The following is a 25,977-nucleotide window of genomic DNA, read 5'->3' as shown; positions in this document are numbered from 1 at the left end:
GATGGGATAGGTCACTGGGGGTCCCTGGGGCCAGGATCGGGATGCAGGAGAAGGCAGGGGATGATGGGATAACTCGCTGGGGGTCGCTGGGGCCAGGATCGGGATGCAGGAGAAGGCAGGGGATGATGGGATAACTCTGGGGGTCACTGGGGCCAGGATCAGGAAGCAGGAGAAGGCAGGGGATGATGGGATAGCTCTCTGGGGGTCACTGGGGCCAGGATCAGGAAGCAGGAGAAGGCAGGGGATGATAGGATAGTTCGTTGGGGGTCTCTGGGGCCAGGATCAGGATGCAGGAGAAGGCAGAGGATGATGAGATAGCTCACTGGGGGTCCCTGGGGCCAGGATCAGGATGCAGGAGAAGGCAGGGGATGATGGGATAGCTCACTGGGGGTCCCTGGGGCCAGGATCGGGATGCAGGAGAAGGCAGATGGGATAGCTCGCTGGGGGTCACTGGGGCCAGGACTGGGATGCAGGAGAAGGCAGGGGATGATGGGAATGATGGGATGGGTTGCAGGATGGCAGAGGGGGCAAGATGGCATGAAGGAGGAGGAGGGGAATGATGGAGCAGGACGCAGGGGGCCAAGGGGGTGACATTGGAGTGGTTTTCCACACCAGACCAATTCGCAGTGCAATTGAAGTGAGCCTGGAAGTGAATTCTGTGAAGTCACTTTTTTTTGGTTTTACCAAAATGAGGGGTCACTTTGGAATCATTGCGGAAGCACCTCGCAAGGAGCTTCCATAGAAAGGAATGGCGTCTGATAACACATTCACATTCTGACATGAATGCACATTGTTGGAAGCACAGTCACGTTGGAACTGACCTGCAAAAGCTCTAAAAATCTCCATGTGATAAACCTCATTGTCAGGATGGGCTGTTGCTCTGTCACTTGCTGTGACAGGCACTTGCTCCATCTATTCAGTCTATGCACTCTGTCTGTGGCACATTAGGGGCTGGAAGACTACATAATGGACTAAGGTATGAGTGAATGGATAGTCCTGTCCTTGGGACTAAAAGGTTTGGGGCTATAAATCCTACAGTTCCTTATCATTGGCCATGCTGGTTGGAGCTGATGGGCCACTGCCTCCAAATTAATTATTACACAGGAATGCATGGAGAGCCCAAACAAACAAGGCATTGTGACTAAAGAAAGGCAGGACATTTGAGTGAAAAGCTTCAAAATCTCCAAATGTGTCAAACTGGTCACAGCAGGTAACCAAATACTATATTCCTGGTTTCTCCAGGCCTGATTCCAACAGGCTTTCCATCTTTCAGAATCACCCTTTTTCATCCTGGCAAGTTTTATTCAGTTATCAAATATTTTGTGGGGAATCTGAAATGCCCCAAGAAATCTTTTGAGCCTAAACTGCCTTACAGAATTTTTGTGAGGATAAAGCAGGATGAAGTGATCTTGGGGTGGAAGAAATATATAACAGAATGTGTAATAAACAAAATAAATACATTTTATTCCTGTACTGCAATTGTGTTGGAAAACTTAAGTGATAGCAACAGAGTTTGTCAGGTCATTTGTGGTTTCTGGTAACTTTTGATACACTGGGGTGAAACTGGAAAGTCTAAATCTTTGGAAGCACTGAAGACAAAAAACAAATGTAGTTGGCATCAGAATCAATGAAATAATTAAGTGTATGAAAATACATGAAGTACCAGGAGAAAAATATGAAAGGCTTCCAAGTATTGATTTGTACCTGAAATACTGGCTATGCATTACTTTTTGGCACCTTCCTAAGGTCTGTATGAGAAAAAGCAGACTAGAAAAATAAAAAAATTACAATGAACAGATAAATGGTTGTGCGTATAAATTTTGCACACACTATGCAGTCAGGGTGATGCCTTCAAAGATTCTTGGGCAACTGCAACACTGTCGAAGTAGTTTGACACCACCTTAATTGCAAGGCTCCATCTCATGTAACCCTGGAATTGTAGTCTGTTGTGGCACCAGAGCTCTCTGACACAGAAGGCCAACTATCTCACAAAACTACAAATCCCAGAATTCCACAGCATTGAGCCATGGCAATTAAAGCAGTGTCAAACGGCATTAATTTGCAGTGCAGATGCAGCCTTGGAGTTCCATGGGATACCTACTGCCCATGCCACTACTTATTTTTTTTAAATAAAATATTCAGAATTGGAGAGCTAAAGGGAAGGAAGACCCTTTAGAGAAGTAATGTAAGTAAAATTTGGCAGCCCAGATGTTTTGGCCTACAAACGCTTTAGCCCAAGTCAGCAAAGCTAGTGGTAAAGTACTGTAGGATTTGTAGCTCCCAAACAGCTTGAGAGCCAAAGCTTCTCCCAACCATGCTCTGGAGCTTGGATCCAGCCTCACATACCTGTTCAGCCTCTCCAGCTCGATCTCTGGCAGCACTAGCTGTCTCCTCAGCTCTTGTAGCTGCCAGGCTGTTATTGGCCCGTTTCATCTTGAGAGCATCCACCTGCTGGTCGAGGTGGCCCACCCGTTCCATGGCAGCAGCCAACTGGCCTTCAGCACTTGCTGTCTTTGCCTGGATCTGGGAGGAGAAGGGAAGCAAGAGGGAGAAGCAGATGGATAAACAAAAAGAAACATGTGGGACAGCATCACTTCACCCACTGGGCTGCTGGCTTCATACATCGTCTAACGTGCTCTACATCCAGAGACGACCATGGAAAAAAAATATTAGTGTAGGGTCACAATAGGGGCAAAATTGATTGGAGATAGGATGAATGTTGTCCAGAATTTTAAGGGCCATCAAAGAAAAGGGGGAATTACTTACCTGCACCTGTTACCTCCTTTTTGGTATCCCCAGACACTGCAATATGGAGCCAGGCACAACTGAGAAGTCACAACTTACTTGTTCCATAGTTAACTGCCATGTTTTACTTTTTTCATGACGATGTGAAGAAATTACATTCCAAATTAGTGAGAAGGCAAGAATTTTAATTGTGTTTTCTCAGCACGGAATAAGGAGATAGTACAGGAATACCTTGTTAATCTAAATGAATATACGTCTCAAGGACCAGATGAACGACATCCAAGGGTATTAAAAGAACTGGCAAATGCAATATTGGAACGACTGGTAATATTCTTTGAGAACTCCTGGAGAACAGGAGAAGTCCCAGCAGACTGGAAGAGGGCAGACATTGTCCCCATCGTCAAAAAAGGGAAAAAAGAGGATCCCAACAATTATCATCCAGTTAGTTTGACATCTATACCAGGAAAGATTCTAGAGCAGATCATTAAACAGAGAGTCTGTGAACATCTAGAAGTCAATTCCATAATCACAAAAAGTCAACATGGGTTTCAGAGAAACAAGTCATGCCAGACTAATCTAATCTCTTTTTTTCATAAAATTACCAGCTTGATAGATGAAGGAAATGCCATAGATATAGTATATCTTGATTTCAGTAAGGCTTTTGACAAGGTTTCCCATGACATTCTTGCAAACAAGCTGGCAAAATGTGGGCTAGACAAAGTAACTGTTACATGGATTAGTAATTGGTTGACTGGCCAAACCCAAAAGGTGCTCAACAATGGCTCCTTTTCATCCTGGAGAGAAGTGACCAGTGGGGTCCCACAGGATTCTGTCCTGGGCCCAGTGCTGTTCAACATCTTTATCCATTACTTGGAGGACAGAATTGGGGTTTGGAAATGGGGATTTCTTTTTGATAATTATTGATTTGAATGTAATCATCCATGTTAGGCTTTTGTCATTATTGAATTGTTGTGATATTATTGTTGTTGTTGTTGTTGTTGTTTGCTATGCACTGCTATGTTAAATTTGTTTATTATTTTATGTTTATTGTTATTGTTTATTGCTATTGCTTTGTATTTCCCTACTGTTGTAAGCCGCCCGGATTCCCAGTGATTGGGCGATATAAATAAATCCTATTATTATTATTAAATTTGCAGATGACACCAAACTAGGAGGAGTAGCTAATACTCCAGAGGACAGGTTCAAAATTCAAAATCACTTTAATAGATTAGAAAGTTGGGCCAAAGCTAACAAAATGAAATTCAATACAGAGAAATGCAAGGTACTGCACTTAGGGCGGAAAAATGAAATGCACAGGTATAGGATCTGTACACTTGGCTGAATGGACTACATGTGAAAGGGATATAGGAGTTCAAGTAGATCACAAGATGAACATGAGTCAACAGTACAATGCGGCAGCTAAAAAGGCCAATATGATTTTAGGCTGCATCAATAGAATTATAGTGTCTAGATGAAGGGAAGTAATAGTGGCACTCTATTCTGCTTTGGTCAGGCCCCACCTGGAATACTGTGTCCAGTTCTGGGCACCACAATTCAAAAAGGACATTGAGAAACTGGAGCTTGTCCAAAGGAGGGCGACTAAAATGGTGAAGGGTCTTGAAACCATGCCCTATGAGAAACGCCTTAGGGAGCTGGAGATGTTAGCCTGGTGAAGAGAAGGTTAAGAGCTGATGTGTTAGCCCTGTTTAAATACTTGAAGGGATGCCATATTGTAGGAGGGAGCAAGCTTGTTTTCTGCTGCTCCAGAGTACAGAACACGGAACAATGGATGCAAACTGCAGGAAAAGCGATTCCACCTCAACATTAGGAGGAACCTCTTGACAGAAAGGGCTTTTCGAAGTGGAACACACTCCCTCGGAGAGTGGTGGAGTCTCCCTCCTTGGAGGCCTTAAACAGAAACTGAACCCTTCCCACAAGGCATCTGACTCCATCCTTGCCTCTGAGGGGGAGAGAAAGGTAGGCCTTCCCACCCGGCCTCACTAAAGGAACTGAACCCTTCCCACAAGGCATCTGACTCCATCTTGGCCTCCGAGGGAGAGAGAGGGTGGGCCAATGCCATCAGGCCTATCCTTAAGATACAGAGCCCTCCATCTGTCCATCTGCCATGGTCCAGGCCTCAGAGGGAGAGAAAAATGCTGGACCTGATCCCCTTCCCCTCAACCATTCCCTTCTCGTTTTGTGTTGTGTCTTCTTAGATTGTAAGCATGAAGGCAGGGAACCGTCTAATTAAATGATTTTATGTACAGTGCTGTGTAAATTTACAGCGCTATATAAATAAAGCTTAATAATAATAATAATAATAATAATAATAATAATAATAATAATAGAGGCTGGATGGCCATCTGTCAGGGAACCTTTAAGAGCTGCATTGCAAGAGGTTGGACCAGATGGCCCTTGTGGTTTCTTCCAACTCTATGATTCTACATTTGAAAGTGACAATTAAAGAGCATTTGGGGGCATTTTTAGAGGCAATCCAACAGGATATTTTCAAGTATTATGCCATTCTATTATCAGTCCAAAGGGTCCCACCCCACAAAAAGTAATGGAAAAGGACAGACAAGTCATGAGCAATCCAGCAGGTTATGCCACCACTGCTTCCTAAACAGTAAAATGGCAGCATTTTTTAAAAGCATATTTCTAAGTTCAGGAGATGAGAGTGAACCTGGTTCTTCTGATAGCTGAGGGGCACACAAGAAGATGGATTGCTGTCTCTTTTCCTTGTACATCTATTCCTTTGCATGAGACCCTCCAACCTCTCTCTTCCCTTCTCTCATGCTGCCTGTCTTGTCTGGAGGAGTCCCACACTCCTTGTTTATTCCTGATCTTGTTCATTCCAAATCTTGATGAACAACTGTACCTATCTTTTCTTCCCAATAGGCAAGCTGATGAAAATTGGAGTCCAGCAACTTCAGGAAGATCACTAATGTGTTAACTCTATTCACACATTAGTCATATACAAGGCTACTGTATAGACTAGGGAAGGAGATCTAGTGCGCTTCCAGATGTTAGTGAACTACAAGTCCCATCCTCCCTCCCCACTGGCCAGGCTAGATGACACCGATGGGAAATGGAGTCCAACAACATCAGGGAGGCCACTGGTTCTCTAGCCCTGACGTGAAAATGGGAAAGGGGGCCTCATTGTCAAGGCTGTTCCAGTTCCCCCAGTCTACCACTTCCCTCATTTTCTGATCCAGAACTGAGTGTAGTTCCAGGTCTCCCCAAGAGTTCTTTCAGCACTGAACATTGGCAAAAATCACTGCTATAAGATAAGCTTAATTGGTGGTAAACGATGCAGCAGGTGGTATACAGTATACAAGCATTCCAGCCCTTTTGCTGATGAGGTCCAGCACTTTTTAAAATATAAATTGTTAGTCTCCCTGAATTTTAACAGGGTGTGTGACATAAACAAATATATAAACAAAGAAGAAAGGACTGTCCACAGGACAAAACTAGTCACCTGTAATCTATCCAAATTCTCAAATACACAGACCCATCTCCTGCAGGACTGCAGAAACAACAGAGTACACCTGCTTTGTTTGATCATCAACTAGCTAGAAAAACTGCCTCATTAACCACTTGTCTGACTACTTCGGAGGCAGTGCAAACTTAAGCAAGCCCTTGCTCAGATAAGTGAGTTAGAAAGGCCCTGATATAATCTTTCTTTTTGAATTGCTTCATTATGTAAGTAACAGTTTATTGCTACTGTAAAGGGCTAGTGCAAAGCTTTCCTAAGGACCCTTCCCACAACACATTTATAGGACTGGAATTCTGCTTTAACTGCCATGGTTGCATCTTGTAAAAGCTTGGGATTTGTAGTTTTGTGATGTATTGGAATTCTTACCAAACTACAAACTCCAGGAGCACTAGTGCCTTACCAAACTACAAACTCCAGGATCCCATATATTGCCATGGCAGCTAAAGTGGAATAATAATGCTACAATTCTCTAGTATGAAAGGGCTCTAAACCACAGAAATAGGACAATGGCTCATCTCTCTTAGATCATACCATCTTCTTTGTACCCTCGAAGCATATCTTCACCATTGCTGGGCCTCAAGTGCTACAATTCTCTATGGTTTAAGAAAAACAAGGGGCTTTTTATACAGATAAGTGATGAAGAGCCTCTTTCAACCTGAGGGCCAAATTCTGTTTCAGATTAATTACGTGTGTGTGTGTGTGTGTGTGTGTGTGTGTGTTCTTTCATGGGTCAGTGGGGCCAAATGCAAAACACGGAGGCAAATATATCAGTAGTTTAGAAGAACATACTTCTTGCTATTAAGTTAACCTAAGGAGAAGCATTTCCACCTTACAGAACAAGGGGAAAACATACAAAATGTGGGAAGCTTGCAAATGATGTCATAAAATCCCAGAGAGCCAGACCGGGATCTTGGGATGACCAGATTCAACTGCAGGGCCTGATGTCCCTCATGCTTGGTGTAAAATATAGGTATATTGTTTGTGAAGCAGAGGATTCACAAGGAGGCTTACCCTGTTTACCACATCCTCTGTGTGATGGATATCACTGGCTGCATCACGTATGGCTTTCTCGGCAGCACTTTGGGCCCGTTTGGCATCATCAAGAGCTTTCTTCACGGCTTGAGCTGCACTCTTTACACCTTCTGCTCGAGCACTGGAGAGGGAAGATTTGTTCTTGTATAAATACAGCCTTTTACCCTCACCAGAATTATAGCACTAGCATTAAGAGTCATCAAGGTTACAGGTCTATTAACAGCCTTTAACTAGTGTCACTCAGTAGCTTTCTTCTGCACTGCCTTCTTGAGCATCTGTCTGGCCACAGCTGGCATGTCAGGCTGGATGGACTTCTTATCCATTGTGGAAAGGTATTTCATCTAATAAATGTGGGTTTCTCTCCTATTGTAGGTATTATACACACCTTACATGCCTGTGAGCAAAATGCAGCCTCTGAGCCATGTATGGCCCCAACATTGAGGGGCTGGGTTGGTAGCTCATGCCAATGACCCATCCCTGCAGGAAGGCTGGCTTTACTGCTCCTTGATGCCTCTCACAGTGATTGTTTTGTGTAGAAATTGTTTGGGATCACAAGCTACCCAAAGCTGCCAAAATCAAAACCAGAAGAAGACTATAGGCCTATGAGGTAAGTGTAAGACACTTTCATTTTTCTTTTTCTTTTTTTAGGGCTAGTGCAGTCTAAAGCAGTGCAGCCTGATTTTAATCTCTTGGAGGCTGAAAATTAGTTCTCTGGACTTTCTACAGCTACCCACCTTTATAATACACAAAAGGTGTCTGGGTCATCAGAAGTGACTTTATAACAGCTGAGACTACTGATCGATGGACCAGTCATTCCCTAACCTGATGCCATCTAGATTTTTTGGAATAAAATCCTCATAATTCATGTTGGGGACTGTGGTTGCTGAAAGCTGCAGTTCAAATCATGTGGGGGATACCAGATTGGAACTGTGATATATTCTAACTGGTGACAGAAATTATGGGTTCCAGACAGGATCCCAGCCCCAATCCTGGACCTTCAGCATGCAAAGCAAATGTTTTCGCAATTGAGCTACAGCATCTGACTGACTATCCTTTCAGGAAGGATCATAGCTGAGTAGTAGAGGGCACCTGCTTTATATGATCAAGTGCTCAGGCATTCATTCTTGAGCTAACATGATTTCAGCTGCATGACTAGGAAAGACCTCTGTCTGAAGCCTTGGAGAGTCACTGCTAGTAAAAGCCAAGATTTTGGGGCTTGTTGGATCTGTGATGCCTGATAAGAAAGCTTCCTACATCCATAGTGTACTCATGTTCTTTACTGGAAAAAGATTTCTTGTCCACCCATTTCTATTCACAGAATGGGTTTTTTCCATGTCAAGAAAGTCATTCTTTCAGTCTGCAGTTTTCAGAATCCCTTAGGTAGCATCACCACTAGCCCATCTGGCTAGGGTATTTTGGAAACTGTGGTCCCAAAAAAGATCTTTTCCTAATCTATTCACATTAATCCATGTCAGACTCTCCTTGAATTTAAAACAATTGTGTACTGGAGTTCAGATGGTGAGTCCACTCAGCCAGCCAACCCACAGGTCTTCTCCAGAGTTAGAGAGTCCCTTGGCAGTTTAGTATTGTAATAATAATAATAAAAATAAATAATTTATTTATATTTCCTGCATCTCCCTGAGGACTGAGGTGGGATTACATCCAGTAAAATACATACAAGAATATAAAAATACAAGAATACAATCAATGAAATACTACCAACAATAGTAGTTTCAAATAAAGATTAACTGTATCATCATACTATAATAGCAACAGCATTAAGGTTGTACAGGAATTATAATCAAAGAGTGGAGCATTAATAAAACAAATTTCCTATACAGGGTTGGATGGGTAAACCCGCTGGAAAAGATCCGTCTTAACTGCCTTCTTGAAGGCATTGAGGGTGGTGATTAGATGGATCTTTTCTAGTAGGCTATTCCATAGTTTTGTAGGGTCCAAAGTCATCTTTCTTGTACCTCTCCCACCAGATATTCTGGACTCTAATTCCTATCATCTCCAGTTGGCATGGCCAATGGACAGAAGATATGATCCAATTCATCTAAAGCTCGCTAGGCTGGGGTGGACTCTTAGCCCTTCCTTTCACTTTCCTGAACAGTGTGCTGCCACTTATGAGGAAAAGATGACTTTACAGAGAGAGTCTCCCTTATCCAAATTGCTTGGGATCAGAGTATTTTGGATTTCAGATCTTGGAATATTTCATATACCTAATGAGGTATCTTGGGGATGGGAATGGCATTAATTTAGGTTTTGTATACAATTTATAAACACACACCCTGAAGGTAATTATATACCTAATGAGTCCACTGACTCATCAAAAAGCAAAGGTGTCATTGTCTCAGCCAACGATGTTGACAATTTTGAATTTTGGAATTCTAGATAAGGGATACTCAACCTGTACGAACAAAAAGTTCAGCCCAGTTGTGACTTGTCTTTGTCTGATTAGTGTTCCCTTCTTCTCCTGCTCCCTCACATACTTACTTGGCACGGCGTGCATCCTGCAGCAGCTGCCCTGCCACTCGGACATCCCCTGCTGTTTGGTCCAAGATGGCATCCACATTAGCCAGGCTGCTGACACGCTCCTTGATCTGTTCAGCAAGATGGTGGATTTGAGCAGGGGATGCTGGGATGGAGAGTTCCAACACACGAGAAGCTACTAGGGCAATGCTGTCAGGATCAGCCCCCTCAACTGTGTGAGAAAGGGTCATTAGTGCTTGGAATGGGTAGAATAACAGCCACCCTTCCTTCTGCCCCAGATCATCCAGAAGACCTCTAAATGTGCCTCTGTCTTCTGCTTCATTAATATCCCCCCAAAAAACCTTACAATATCTGCTGCTACCCACAAATCATGAAAATGTTTTCTCACCCAGATAAGAATTATCTATATATATAAGCTTCTTTAGGAGCTTTCCTGAGAAGCAAAGCTTTAAAACAACCCAAGATGAAAATATGAACAAAAAATAAGGAGCATGCTACTAGAGCAGGATACAGTTCATTCTTGGGGCAAATCTCTCCTTCCTCAGTGTAGAGAACAGGGTGAGTTTCTCCTTTGAAATCAGGTCAGAGACCTCTGGGTCTTCCTGTGTGCAGAAAGAGGTTGCAACCAGTCCAAAAATGAAATAGCATGCTTTCTTGAGGTATGCTTACAAAACTACCTAGTTTACCTGGTTTTAAAAAGGAGCAGCTAAATTTATTTATTTGCTTTATATCCTGCATTTCTCCCAAAATGGGATCCAAATTTATCCAAGGCTGTCGGTCACTCAGGTGAACTGTATCAGCACTCAAATGCACAGCAGGCTGGCAATCCTTTTGGCTACAAGGGTGAATGGAGAATGACAAAGGCCGCGCGCACGCGCACACACACACTATTTTCCCACCATCTCAGCATGCGAGAATGGATGGGATAACTGAATGGACAGATGGGATGGAATCACTGAATCAGGAAAGGTAAAAGCCTCCTTCCAAACCTAGGACTTTATCACACGGGCAAAAAAGACGGGAACATAGCAGGATGCTTCCATCAGTATCATGCAATAATGCAAAGATTGTCACACATCATTACACGGTACTGCTATTATCCTGTGATTATCACATGAGTAAAGAGGAATTCTAGCACTGCTTTTTATTCATGGGATAATAGCAATATCACGCAACATCATGTGATAATCTTCATGTTATTGCACAATATTGACAGAAGCATCCCGCTACGCTCCTGTCTTTTTTGCCCATGTGATAAAGTCCATAGAAAACACAGCTAGATTTGCTGTTTCTCTGGCAGAAATGTCAAAGAGAGATTATAGTTTTGAGATGAGAGAGAGATTCCTAAACAGAGGCTGGACTGGTCTAATTCAGGTGGGATTGGAGGAAATCTCAAAAGCATTTGGACCAGCATCTGGCATTCTGCAAGAAAGCACCAAGCAAAACTGTCAGTCACCTTGGAAAGACCAGTTGTTGTTGTTGCTGCTGCTGTGTACTTTCAAGTGCTTCCAATTTTTGGTGACCCTAAGATTTATTCTAACCGCAGCATTTGAGTTTTTTTGGTGTAGGATGTGGGTTGCTCTGGAGCTGCTAAAACCAGATTTTTGTTGTTGTTGATTTTAAAAAAATCCTTGACTTAGATAAACCATGCTGACATGACTTAAGAAGTATGCAATCTATTATCAGTTCTATGTACTGTATGATGTATCAATGTGTGCATTTTTTGTTTTTTTAAAGTTGTCTTATAAATTTAGGATGGGAGAATATTTTCTTCGATGTCTTAAATCATGTATAGAATATTTTACATAATCTTCCTAGAAGAGACTCCTTTTCTAAGTTGGTGCTGAGTGAGGAAAGTGAGCATAGTGTATAGATTTAATTAATAAAAGAATGTAAAAGGTATGGGCTAGAAGAAAGACTGCCTGATCCTCAACTTACGATTCAGGAATCCTTTGATTTGCTGGATGAGATCTCGCAGTTCCTTATTAGAGCGCTCCAGCCGGGCTTTGGTGGCATTGGCATTGTCCAAAGCTGCCTGCGCTCTTTGCTTTGCCTGCCCTGCCTGGGCCTTTGCTTCAGCCACCTGCCAACAAGACAGCAGATGCCCAAGTGAGCCAGCAGGAGGCAGCAGATACATAGGAATTTAGAGAACATGAACACTAGGAATATACATAGACAATATATATACAATATGTAGGCCCATGATTTTAACATTATCACTTTTTTCTTTATCCTGTATGATTTTTAACACCTTCACTAGATGAAGAAGCCAGTGGAGCTTCAAAAGCCTGCATCACACTCCTTGTGCATTTGTTTTGTGGATTTTGGATGTTATTGCATCAGGAATATAGTCATTTGTGCATTTACTCTCCCGACATATATAATGTGCATCACACCATCTGGACACTTCCGATGGATATAATATGCAAAATATTTCCTGGATCTTACCCTGCTTCACTGTAGTCTATGAAACCTTATGCTACAACTTCTATCACTCAGTCTCAAAGGTACTACAAAATCCCTTTGCACACTGATATTCCAGAATAACACAACCATGTCTCTGAATTCTACCCAGGTCTTGCTGTTTTTCTCAAAAGTTACCTGACGCAGCAGGATATCCACATCTGCTACAGCACGGCGAAGCTCTCCTTCAGCATGACGGGCCCGGTCCAGGGCATTATCAGCTGTGGCCACAGCCCCATTGCAGTTGAGCCCCCCACAATGCCGCCTGCCATCTTCATCACGGCAGCCAGCCCCTCCACAGGGACTGGTGGCACAGGGAGCATCCCCTGGAGCCCCACATACCTAGGAAAAAAAACAAGGCAGAGAACTACTGAATCATAGAGCTGGAGACCACAAGGAGCATCCGGTCCAACCCCATTGTGCCATGCAGGAACACACAATCAAAGCACCCCCTATGACGGATGGTCATCTGGCCTCTGTTTAAAAATCTCCAGAGAAGGAGACTCTGATGGAGTGTGTTCCACTGTCAAACAGCTTTTACTGTCAGGAAGTTCTTCCTAATGTTAAGGTGGAATCTCTTTTCCTTAGCTTGCATCCACTGTTCTGGGTCCTGTTATATGGAGCAGCAAAAAACAAGCTTGCTCCATCCTCAATATGACATCCCTTCAAATACTTAAAGAGGGATATCATATCACTTTTAACCATTTATTCTCCAAGCTAAACATATCCAGCTCCCTAAGTCTTTCCTCATAAGGCACAGTTTCCAAACCCTTCACCATTTTGGTGGCCCGCCTGTGGACACACTCCAGCTTCTCAACATCCTTTCTGAATTGTGGTGCCCAGAACTGGACACAGTATTCCAGGTGAGGCCTGGCCAAAGCAGATTAGAGTGGCACTATTCTTCCCTTGATCTAGACACTATACTTCTATTGATGCATTCTAGAATCGCATTGGCTTTTTTTGCTGCTGCATCACACTGTTGACTTATGTTCAACTTGTGGTCTACTAGGACTCCTAGATCCTTTTCACATGTTGTCTTGTTAAGCCAGCCGTCCCCTATCTATACATTCCATTTTTTTCTGCCTAAGTGCAGTACTTTACATTTCTCCATGGTCAAAAGCATTTTGCTAGTTTTGGGCCAGCTTTCTTATCTATTAACGTTATTTTGAATTTTGATCCTCTCCTCTGGGGTATTAGCTACTTTTAATTTGGTGCCATCTGCAAATTTGATAAGCATGCCCTCTGTTCCTTCATCCAAGTCATTGACAAAGATGTTGAATAGCACTGGACCCAGGAGAGAACCCTGTGGCACCCCACTGGTCACTTCTTTCCAAGAGGCTTATGCACTTCTAAAAGAGAAGCCATTGTTAAGCACCCTTTGGGTTCAGCTGGTCAACCAATTACAAATCCACCTAATAATTGCATTGTCAAGCCTGGCTTCTACTAGTTTGTTTGATTCTGCAGTCCATATAATTTCCGATTCTCCCACCACTGATGGACGCTCCAGCTATGGAGGTTTTTAAGTACAAGTTAGATGGGCATCTTTTAGAAGTGGAGTAATTGTGTCTTCCTGCATGACAGGGGATTGGACTGGATGTCCCTTGGGGTCCCCCTCCAATTCTAAGATTCTATGACTATTCTCTTTCAAGTCTACTTTCAAGTTGAACTGCCTTTTCCCTCCACCAAGGCAGTCTGTTTACATCAGAACTGAGCAAGCACTGGGGCTGCAGAGGCGTTGTTTTAAAAGAGAACTTTCACTCCTGGAGGCTTGAGTTGCAACAAGATTTTTTAAAAAGAAATTCTAGTAAGGGTTGCCAAACAGCCCTGGGCCCCTACAAGTAGCTTATATGATGCTGCTCCCAGTACATAAGCTCTTTACGTTGACTTCATTTTTGGTTGTGTACCGTCAAGTAATTTCTGACACATGGCAAGCCTAAGGTGAATCTATCATGGGGTTTACATGGCAGAACCTATCATGGGATTTACTTGGCCCCATCTTTCTCTGAGGCTGACAGAGTGTGACCTACACAGTTTCACCAGGTGGGTTTCCAGGGCTGAGCAGGGATTTGAATCACACTGACATTATTCTTCCTTTGCCCAGATAGGATTCACTCTAACTTTATGTGGCCTTTGGCTAATTTCCACAATCTTTGATGCCTAAGAAAAATTTCCCTACTCTCCATCATTTTCCATCATGCTCCATTCTCATACTGGTGCTTCTTCTTCAGCTCCAGGTTCCCTCCAGGCATCCGCCCCCAGCCTCACCCACCTTCTCATTTATCTGGTGCAGGCTCAGCCCTCCAATACGGGTCGAGAGGTCAGTCAAGCCTCTCCGGTTGGCTGCATTCTGCCGGTTGAAAGCATCTCTCCGTGTTGTTATCAGGTGTTCTGTGCGACGTCGGGTAGCTGCTGACTGGCTGACAGGGTTGGGCACCACCAAGGTGGAGGTGTTGGCCCGGTGCTCTGCTTCTCGTGACTGCACAAAGGATTGGCGGACACTGTCATAGGCACCTGGCCAGGAGGAAAAACTGGCTCAAGCAGAGGTATCAAAGGACTGTGCTGGCAACAAATCCCCTAAATGTTTGGTCCTATTGGCCTATGGAAAATCCCACTCACAATTGTTCACTTTGCTTCCAAAAGCTTCTCCTCTGGAATCCCAACAACTCCCTATGCTCAGATAAATGCACATACATAGAGTTTAAGAATCATATAACTTTAACACATGGGGAAAATTGGAAGGTTAACCGATTGTCAATCCGGGGTCATCCATGGTATTTCACGTTATTTTGCAAGAGAATATTACACAACATCAAACGCAAATGAAGGGCAATCCAAACACAATCGTGACTCATCACAGGAACAGCTGCATTAGGAAAACTATCAAATTTGTAAATCCTTTTCTACTGTGAATTTGCAGTCAATTTGCATTTGCGTTAGTATGAAATGCTACTCCAGTGGTTAAATGCCTGTACTGCAGCCAATCACTCAAAACCATAAGGTTGTGAGTTCAATCCCAGTGAAAGGGCTCAAGCTTGACTCAGGCTTGCATCCTTCCGAGGTCGCTAACCCAGCTTGTTGGGGACAATTAGCTTACACTTTGTAAACTGCTTAGGGAGTGCTTAAGTGCACTGATAAGCGGTATAGAAATGTACTTGCTATTGCTATTGCAGTTTGGCTGTGGGATTCCCCTCCATAAAGACAAATTACAATTCCGATGATCCTTTGTTGCGATTTTCCTTCCTGAACTCCCTGGCTGTGGAGAGGAAAGCAGCTGTTTTTGGATGAATTAGTGAAGGGGGGAGGGGAAAGGTAAAGATGAGGAGCCTAAGCATGCCTCCTCCTCATTTCCGTCCACCTCTAACTCGGGGGGGGGGTGTCCTTGGGTCCAGAACTGTAAAATCTTCCAGACGTGATCCTCTCCTTCCTGTGTACATGGAAACATGCTAATTCACAAGGAAGAAGCCGATGGGTACATACTCATGTGATGAATTCATTCGCACTGCTTTCTCCTTCAGATGGATGCTGGGTTTGTCATTGCATGTTATAAGCTGCTACGTAATTTCATGCATTTTCGTATTGGCCCCACTTTTTTCTTCTTTTGGGACAGTGATACATTCCTCCATGTGAAAAAGTCCATAGAGTTGGAAGAGACCACAAAGGCCAGTCCAACCTCCTGCCATTCAGGAATACACAATCAAAGCACTCCCAAAAGATGGGCATTCAGCCTCTTTTTAAAAGAAGGAGACTTCACCACACTCCAAGGCATTGTGTTTCACTGTTGAACAGCTCTGACCATCAGAGAGTTCCTTCTGAAATTTAGGTAGAATCTCTTTTCCTGTAGTTTGAATCCACTGCTCCTTGTCTTAGTCTCTGGAGCCATGGAAAACAAGCCTGTTCCCTCTTTGATATGGCATTCCTCCAAAAATTTAAACATGGCTGTCATGTCCCTTCTTAACCTTCTTTTCATCACGTTAAACATTCCCAGTTCCCTAAATCGCTCCTCCTCTGAACACACTCCAGCTTGTCAACATCCTTCTTGAACTGAGGTGTCCAGAACTGGACACAGTATTCCAGGTGGTTAAGGACCAAAGCAGAATACAGTGGTACTATCACTCCCCTTGATCCACACACTATACTCCTGTTGATACAACCAAGAATTGTGTTGGCTTTCTTGGCTGCTGCATCACATTGCATAGCCAAGAATTTTTCTGAGGATTTTTTTTAAAAACTTTGCAATTCATCTGGAGTGAGAGGCAAAACTGATGGCTGACTTGGCCTTCTATCCTAATCACATAAATATCTGTTATGACAGATACATATACTGTATTCAGTCATGTGGAATGCTGAATCAGGCATGATGACCATTGTTTTAGTATTATGCGTACCACTACAGTCCAATGAGTTCGTACCTCAGCTGAGATCTGAATCAGGTTCTTCCTGCTTGCAGCGCATGCTCTTATGAACAACACTGAAGTAGGTAACTACCACAATTAGGGAGTAAGCATCTGCCTACTGGTGCACTTCCCAGTCATATCCCACTCTCAGATTTTATAGTAAACTGAGTGGGTATGGGGTATTAAGGTAAGGCAGAAAGAAATCCTAATGGCCCAGTTTAAAAAGGGGCTTAAAATGTTTTTGTTCAAATCAGCATTCCCTGACACAGGCCCCAATTAGTTCTTCCCCCCCATGCCAGCAGTGGCAAGCTGGCTAGACTGTTTTTAATATTGTTGTAATTTTTAATTGTAAGGTATCTGCATTGTTTTGTTATGGATGTTTTTATAATGCTGTACACCGCCCTGATTATATAGAAGGGCGGTATAGAAATAAAATTTTTATTTATATTATTATTATTAAATATCACATGACGGGGATGGTCAACTTAAATGTTAGAATGTACCTTACATCAGCCCCATCCCTCAATACTGAAGAATGATGGGAGTTAGAGTTCAAAAATACCTAGGGGGCCAAACTTTGCTCACCCCTGGAACAGGACATGACAGCAGCCATAAGACATGGGGCCTGCTTATACTACACAGTTACAGTAGTATGATTTCATTTTCACTGCCACTGGAACACCCTGTGAAATCCTGGGATTTGTTGTTTGGGGAGGTCCCAGTGTTCTCTGGCTTGGAATTCTAAGTACCGTATTTTCCAGCGTATAAGACAACTGGGCATATAAGACGACCCCCAACTTTTCCAGTTAAAATATAGTTTGGGATATACTTGCCATATAAGTCTACCCCTCTTCCAACGCACACCAAATAAATTTTTTTAAAAATCAGATTTGATTTCAATATGGTAATTTTAATTAAAATGCTTATGACATGCAGATACTTAGCAGGAAAACTTGTTGTATGCAAAGCCTGCTTGGATTGGTCAGCTCTCCCTGCCTGCCCAGCCCTCCCTGTCTCCAAGATTTTATTCTACCGTACTTGTGCAGTGCATCCCTTCCTGCTTTCATATGGTCGCCACATATGGAGGGGATGCGGCCGCGGCCATTTTTAGCTCCCCCCACCATATGTGGCGACCGCAGATTCTCCAGTCCAGCTCGGAAGTTTCAGCACCCGCCCTATAAGACGACACCCAGCGTATAAGACGACCACCAACTTTTGAGAAGATTTTCCTAAGTTAAAAAGTAGTCTTATACGCCAGAAAATACAGTACTTCCATTTAAGCTGCAGGTCCCAGGATTCCATAGGATGCAGCCATGGCAGTTATTGTGGAATCACTGTGCCATAATTGTGGAGTGTGAAAAAAGGCTCCAATGTTCTATTCCCTACTTAGCCAAGAAGTTCGCTTGGTTCACTGTCATTAGAAAAGTATTTTTTCTTATGAAAGAGAAGATAAAATAAGGGAGAATGAGAAGAAAAACATGTCTATCTGAAGACCAAAATACTGCAGAAATAATCCAGTTTGAGACTGCTTTAACTCCTGTCTCCATGCTAGGGAATTCTGGGAATTGTAGTTTTATGAGACATTTAGCCTTCTCTGTCAGAGAGCTCTGATGCCACAATAAATGACAACTCTCAAGATTCCCTAGCACTGAGCCAGGGCAATTAAAGTGGTCTTGAACTGGATTATTTCTGCAGTGTGTTTTGAACCTGAGTTTCATCATTAAAAAAAGTGGAAAATATAAATGAAAGGGTAAGCAAATTAATGGCCTCAAGTTTTTTTATGTTGTGATGGCCTCAGGCTGAAAGTGTGCAGTGGAGACTTACCCAAGACATTGGCATTCATAAGGGCATCAAGCTGACGCGCCAGCTCTGCCAGACTGAGGTTGAGGCCACGAGCACCACGCTCCAATGTGCCCAGGACATGGTTGGCATTGAAGTTCTTGTCCTGGGTGGCTGTCAGAAATCCTTCTAGGCGAGTTAGTGTTTCTGTTACATCAGCTATCTCCTGCCTGAGAAGGGAACACAAGTCAGAAGAAAGTAAATGAATTAAATGCACCAGCTCTGGGACGCTCATCTATTGCTGCTGCCCCTCCTCAGGACATAACCTTTAATCAGGAGTGCAAAGCGAATCTGTAGTGCCTTTGAGACCAACAGTGTGAAAGAAGTTGTTTTGCACAGTCTCAAAAGTACTATAAGATCCCTTTGCATACTGATGATCCAGACTAACACAGATAGGTCTCTGAATTCTATCCCCTCATAAATCTGAAGTGTGCAACTACACCAGAAGCCAGGGGCACACAGACATACAATTGGATGCAGAAATGCATTCTGAGAAACCCAGAAGTGATGTGACATCACTTTTATTTGGGCTAGAAATCTGGCAATTTCTGTTTTGGGGCGTTTTCATCAGTTAGTAGTTGACCCAAAATGCCTTTATTTTTGTGGTGGCTTGAGTAAATTTCAGGTGAATTTTTTTTTACCCCATCCCATTAAAAATGTTTATAGGGCTCCAGGAGTTTGGGGCTGTCCTGGGAGCCCACAGGGCAGAGGTTGTAGGGCCACATGTGGCCCTTGGACCATACATTCCACACCCCTACTTTAAATTGATCAGAACTTGGAATGGCTTACAATCCCCCAGATCCTCCATCTACTATGTTGGGACCGTGGAGTATATCACACGGAGTTTTTTGGTGGTGTTGTGGCTCAGTTCCAGCTCACTTCCAAAGTGATTGCACTTCCAATGATGCGGTTTCATGTCATAAACCGACTGTTTTATCAGATGGCATTGATTTCTATGGGAGCCCCTTGCAAATTGCTTGAGCAGTGTTTCTGAAGTCACCCCTCATTTTGGTAAAAACAGGGAAAAAGTGACTCCAGAAAATTCGCTTCTAGGCTGCCTTCGATTGCACTGCGATTTGGTCTGGTGTGGAAAAGCACTCCAATGCCACCCCCCTTGGCCCCTGCATCCTGCTCTGTCATCCCCCTCCTCCTCCTTCATGCCATCTCCTCCTCTCTGCCAACCAGCTGATCCCATCATCCCATGCGTGCTCCTAGACCCCAATCTGCTCCACTCCTTCACCCTGCCACCAATCCCATCATCCTCTGACTGCTCCTGCATCCCAATCCTGGCCCCTGGGACCCCCAGCGAGCTAACCCATCATCCCCTGACTGCTCCTGCATCCCAATCCTGGCCCCAGGGACCCCCAGCGAGGTAACCCATCATCCCCTGACTGCTCCTGCATCCCGATCCTGGCCCCAGGGACCCCCAGCGAGCTAACCCATCATCCCCTGACTGCTCCTGCATCCCGATCCTGGCCCCAGGGACCCCCTGCGAGCTAACCCATCATCCCCTGACTGCTCCTGCATCCCAATCCTGGCCCCAGGGACCCCCAGCGACCGATCCCATCATCCCCTGACTGCTCCTAGACCCCGATGAAGGATGACAGCTAAGGAGGGGGCAGGGAAGGAGGACAGCGTCCAGAGCCCCACTGAGCATGTGCAAGGGTTCCGATTCGAATCGTTGAACCCTCAAAGTATGCTCTGGTATGGTAATACAATGTGCACTCACTCCCCTTTGCTTGAGTCCGCATCACGTGACTTGCTTGGAATCGAACTGACTTCGCTTGCCCCTCACTTCGGAAGGACAACAGAAAGGCAACCAGGTGTGGAAAAACATGACGTTTTAACCTCAATCCGTATTGCTAGAGAGGAGTGACTCTGGATCTGGTGTGGAAAAACATCAGACTTTGCATTGCTAGAACAGGAGTGACTGCGGATCTGAGCTGCAACCACCCCCATGTGTGATAAGGTCCCTTATCATACATGGGGGGGGGTTTAGAAGGAGAAGGCCCTTTGGAGGGGAGGGGCTTGTCAGATTGGACTCTATGCTAAGAAATAGACTAACTACTATTTGCTATGTCTGGTTGAAAGTGGCTCTCTAAATCTCACACAGAGGGACCTTTTCCTCATCACTGTTGATGTTGTGTGCCTTCAAGTCATTTCTGACTTATGGCGACCCTAAAGCAAACCTAACATGGGATTATTTTTTTTTGGCAAGATTTGTTCAGAGGAAGTTTGCCACTGCCTTCCCCAGATGCTGAGAGTGTGTGACTTGCCCAAGGCCATGGCCAAGAGGAGAATCAAACCCTGGTCTCTAGAGTCATAGTCCAACACTCAAACCACTACGCCATGCTGGCTCTCTTCCTCAGTTCTACTATTTGATATTTCTACCTGGTCATGCCAGGGAATGAACTTTGTACACCAAACCTGAGCTCTACCACCAAGCTGCAATCCCTGTCCAAGAAATCACTTCTTAATCTACCTATGCTCTGCTCCTAGGCTCCAGCCTAATTTGTCCCCATTGACTGTTTCCATAATGCTAAAATTACTGTCTACTCACCGCAGCTCATCCATGCCATGCAAGAGGTGAGTGATGGCACCAGCAGTGGCATTGCGTGCATTGACAATGGCCTGGGCAGCACTCAGCTTCTCCTGCAGTTGCCGGAAGGCACCCTCAAAAGCACCGGTGAGGCCTGTCTGTTGGAGATGTTGGGCACGCTGGGCCAGGGTGCGAGTGCGGCTTGCCAAGTCCTGAACAATACGATCCCAATCCCCAAAGCACTCATGGCATGGCTGGCAGGCAGGGAATTCACCAGCAAAGCCACGGGAACACTGATCACACCGCACACCTGACACGCCTGGCCGGCAAGAACAATGCCCAGTGATACGGTGACATTGTGGTTTCTCAATCCCACGAGGATCACAGTCGCAGGCTGCACACAACACAGATTTAGTATATCATCATCCTCATCATTACTACTACTACTATTACTATTCTTCTTCTACTAGTACTACTACTACTACTACTTTTTACCTGCCTTTCCCTATGGATTGAGGTGGGGAACAACAACAGGTTAAAACACAGCAACATATCACCAGTTACAAAACATATAACATAAGTTAAAAAACCCCAACACATATTATAAACACTCAGTTCATAATTTAAAACTGATAATATAAAAGTCATTTGGAAAGGCCTGCTGGACTAGTCTTTAATGCTATTTTAAACTCAGATAACATATACAGCTGTCAGATCATTCCACAATTTGGGGGCAGTTGATGAAAATGTCGTCTGGGTGACAACTGCTAGCCTAGTCCTGGCTGACTGAAGTAAATGTCCCCCTGTGGCCCTGGGTGTACAGGGTAGATTATATGGGAGAAGATGATCCTGTAGGCAACCTGAGTATGACCACTAATAACAGAGTTCTTAGAGGTCTCTCATTCACAGGATTGCCGTAAAACAAAAACAAAGATACTTCAAGATATACAAAAATGGAATCAAAGGCTTTCCTGCAACAACCTGTGGAAGGCACAGAATGGGTGGGTGGGGATATGTCATGAGAAACTAGAACTCTCTAGCTGAAATTCTAAACTCACTAAGATTTTGGTTCCACCTATTTGCTAACCACACTCACCCCTGCATTGCTGGTTTGGTTCACCCCAGTGGTTTTCCTGGCATTCTGAGCAGGTTTGGCCTCCAAAACCTGGTCGACACTGGCACTGCCCTGTAAACTATAAAACAAGCCAAGTTAGAAACACAACATCAGAAATTCTCCCTTCAATATCACCTACTCCATGGCAAAGTGAGATTTAAAATGTTATTGTCAAAATATAAAGGCAAAGATATATGACTTGGGTAGAAGATGACATAGCTGCAGCAGCAAAAGCAGTAACAGTAGTCATTGTGGTAACAGCAGCAGCAGCACTTAAGTCTATGGGTATCAAATATAATGTTTGTGATAGATCCAATCATTGATCCAGGTGAGGTTTTCAGAAGATCCTGGGTTCAGCACAGGTGTTATTCATCTGTGGATTCATATTGGACTAGCAAGACAAGAGTAGTCTTCCTGTGGCCATAGGCAAGGAAGATATTGCCTGATGATGAGCTTAATCTCACCTGATTGCAAGCGGGGCTCAGTGAGTACTGGGGGTGGCAGTCACACGGTTGGCAGCCCTGCCCACTGGCTATATTCCAGAAGTTGGGAGCACAGTGGTCACAGTTCTGCCCTTGGACATTGGGCAGGCACCGGCACTGCCCACTGTACTTCTCACATTGACACTGGTCTTGTGATGGGCACTCGCTGCGTACTGTGCCCAGGAAATTACAGGAGCAACCTAAAGCAAGAGAACAGAAAGACTAAACTCAGCCACTTCCGCTTAGTAGAAAAGGAGGTGCTAGTGAGTCAGACAGATATTATATATTAAAGAAATGGAAAGAAATTGTGCCCCAGAGGCACAAGCTCTTCCTCACAGCAGATACTCACGACGGCAGGTGCGCCGAGTGGCATCCCCATAGTAGCCCCCCTGGCAGTATTGACATTGATCCCCCTCAGTGTGGTAGACGCATCGGAGGCATTGGCCTGTCCGTCGATCGCAAGAAGCTGGGTCGGCCACATCTATGTTGTTATTACAGGCACAGGGCTGGCATCGTCCCCCAGCCTGCCAAGGGTTGCCATAATACCCAGGTGCACACTCGTCACAGCGTGGGCCTGTGTGAAACAAGGAGGTTCCATTTGGAATAAGTAGGAGTGTCCCCTAAGTCTTTGCCTCCTCAACACACACACACACACTGTAGAACCAGACATTTGATATGAACCAAAAGTTTGATATGAAGAAAAAGATGTTATAAAATGTAATTAGAAATAAGATATTAGAATACTGATTATATGAATATATGTATGAGAATAATAAGTATGTGCTGTAACTATGCCTTTTTATTTAATATTTTTTTAAAAAGTAACCCATTTGTTTCCAAACCACAACTATTCCAGACAGTCTTCAGCACCATACCTTAGAAATGATCTTTTTTTAAAAAACTATAACCCCCAGAATCCCCCAGCTGACATTGCTGGAACTGTTCATGGAAGCTGTTATCCAACGAAATATCATTTCCAAGTTCTGCCAGAGACCCATGCAAAGCCTGCCTTGACGTGAGATGCTAAGGTAGATTCTTACCTCATGACACCTTTCCAAAGCAGACTTCATTTTGTAAAACCCAACACCCTTCCTAGAAGCCCAAGTTCCACCCTGGAGCCTACAAAGTGGGTGAATAGGAACCACTTGCCTGTATAGCCTGCAAGGCAGCTGCATACCACGGTTCCAGAGCGGCTGTCTTGATGGCAAGTGGCAGCAAAATGGCGTCCAGAGCCAGGTGCCTCAGGGCAAGGGCAGGGGCGACAGTGACCACCTGAAGCCAGCAATGGGTTCCCATAATATCCAGAGACACAACTATAGAGTTAGGGGGCAAAGAGTAAGTTATCTTTATAAACACATTGCCATACATCATTGTTAGATATAAAGGGAGCTATGAGTTTATTTATTTTCCATATCTGGGTTGGTGCTCTATTACAAGCAGCAACACAGATAATCTGGCACAGGTTAGTTATGACATAACATTCTAGTTTGCTTGATTTTCAAAGCATGTTTTTAGACCTCATGGATGTGAAAAAGGGTTGGAATCTAATGAAGAAAACTTGGAAGTCTGGTATTCCAATGACTGGCATATTGGCATATGCAGTGCTATAGGACTTTTTCTTCCTCTTCCATGCCTTTTGATGCTCCCAGACCTCGTTGGCCACACAGGCCCTGACTGTCAGCTGCTTCAGTTTCTTATTGTATTCCTTACTCCCCACCAAAACTCTGGGGAGCTAAATACACCATGCAAAATGTCAAAAAATGAAAGAAGAAAAAAAAAGCCTAAACCAACAGTAGAAGTGTCCATAAGTTCCTTTCTGGTACTGAGAAATGCACTTTTTTCATTCAGAGGTGGAAAGGGGCCTGGCAACCCATTTAAGGAATGAATTGCCAGCCCTGTATCATAGAATCATAGAGTTGTGAGAGAACCAAAGGGCCAAGCCTCTGCTCTGCAAGAACTCACAATCAAAGCACTCCTGACAGATGGCCATCCAGCCTCTGTTTAAAGACCTCCAAAGGAGACTATGGGCAGAAAATGAGCACTAGAGGACCTATAAATGGCCAGAGAAGTGTTTTCTTTAGAAATCTCTAGGTCCTCCAGTGTGCTTTTATGGTCAACTTCTGGCAGAGCCACGATGGAGGACCTAGAGGTTCCCAGAGAGAACATATTGATCAAATCCACAAATAATCATATTAGCAAAAGTCAAAGCCGCAAATGTGGACTGCCAACTGTATTTTATTTACAACCCAGAATCTGGATTTTCTTGAAACAGAAGTTCTGGTGCAGAAGGAAGGGGGCACAGAATGGACACAGACTGTATATCTACTGTCACATTAGCCAGTACAATATGGCAAAACTAAAGAAAGAATACCTAACAGATCTTGCTATCCCTTTTAGGGTACCAGAAGGATTACCTGTCTCAATATGCACCATTTATTTACTGGCTGGGGAATTCTAGGAACCACAAGTCCTCAGAATAACTTTTCTAAGCTATGCTTCAGAATAAAATAGTGATCTTACCTCTGGCATCGCTCTCCTTCTGTGTGGCCCCGGCAATGCAAACAGCTACCTGTCCGTGGCTCACATTCCTCAGAGCGTCCATTGCATTGGCATGGGCGGCAGTTTGGAAAACCCCAGTGACCAGGCTGGCAGTGGTCACAGCGGAGACCAAAGGCACCAGGTCGGCATGTGCACTGTCCACTGAAGTTGTCACAGAATCCACTCAAGGACCCTTCAGTGCTGCACTGGCATGCTGAGAAGTAAAACAATATATGCATATTAGGGTTTTCCCAAGACATTCTGTTGTTATAGTGCTAGGTGATGGGGCGCTCCCCTCCAAATCCAACTCAAAACATTTTTCTGTCTGCAGCACAAAAATAAATGGTGTTGCCGAGTTATTTGGAGGTAAATGGGGTAGAAAGTCCTAAAAGCATCTTTCCTCATCACTGGCAGCAAAAATACAATACGTAGTAATGTAAATAAACAACAGTCTGCTGCCCTTTTGTAACACCCAAAATCTGCTACCTCATATAGTCATCTTATCCAAGCTGATGGTAGGTCTGGCCCTCCTGTGTCTAGATATGGATCAGTCTGTGCTGGGAAAATCTGGCTTCTGTTCTTGCTTGGTTATATAAACCCTACTAGGTAAATGTGTCTATTTTGCATCAAATTGATTTATTTACTTCTGTCTCTAAACTGTTAAGAACCCACATTCACATGTTTTGTTATGTTTGTAGCCAGATCCAAAGACCACTGGTTTCTTGTTAGTTTATGTATTCTAGCTAGTTTAAATTATGGCTTGTCACTATGTCCTGACATAAAATTATCACTTGCTCCTGGCTTGTTTCTTCAACTGTCTGTCCTGAAAAAAGAGTTAA

General features: G+C 44.0%; 1 protein-coding gene across 1 annotated transcript in view; it reads right to left on the bottom strand.

Annotated features, from left to right (window-relative positions):
- Positions 1-25,977, bottom strand: part of LAMB2 (laminin subunit beta 2) — a 61,349-nt gene that overhangs the window by 4,478 nt on the left and 30,894 nt on the right. Inside the window, 13 exon segments of the mRNA XM_042447442.1 lie at positions 2,347-2,523; positions 7,253-7,394; positions 9,773-9,980; positions 11,708-11,852; positions 12,371-12,574; positions 14,502-14,743; positions 18,451-18,635; positions 21,026-21,398; positions 22,101-22,197; positions 22,583-22,800; positions 22,950-23,174; positions 23,750-23,913; positions 25,121-25,352. Of these exon segments, the coding sequence (XP_042303376.1) occupies positions 2,347-2,523; positions 7,253-7,394; positions 9,773-9,980; positions 11,708-11,852; positions 12,371-12,574; positions 14,502-14,743; positions 18,451-18,635; positions 21,026-21,398; positions 22,101-22,197; positions 22,583-22,800; positions 22,950-23,174; positions 23,750-23,913; positions 25,121-25,352 (2,612 nt within the window).

Source organism: Sceloporus undulatus, chromosome 2, assembly GCF_019175285.1.
Source record: "Sceloporus undulatus isolate JIND9_A2432 ecotype Alabama chromosome 2, SceUnd_v1.1, whole genome shotgun sequence".
NCBI lineage: Eukaryota > Metazoa > Chordata > Lepidosauria > Squamata > Phrynosomatidae > Sceloporus > Sceloporus undulatus.
Note: the sequence above shows the minus strand (reverse complement) of the source record. Positions and strands in the feature narration are given on the sequence as shown.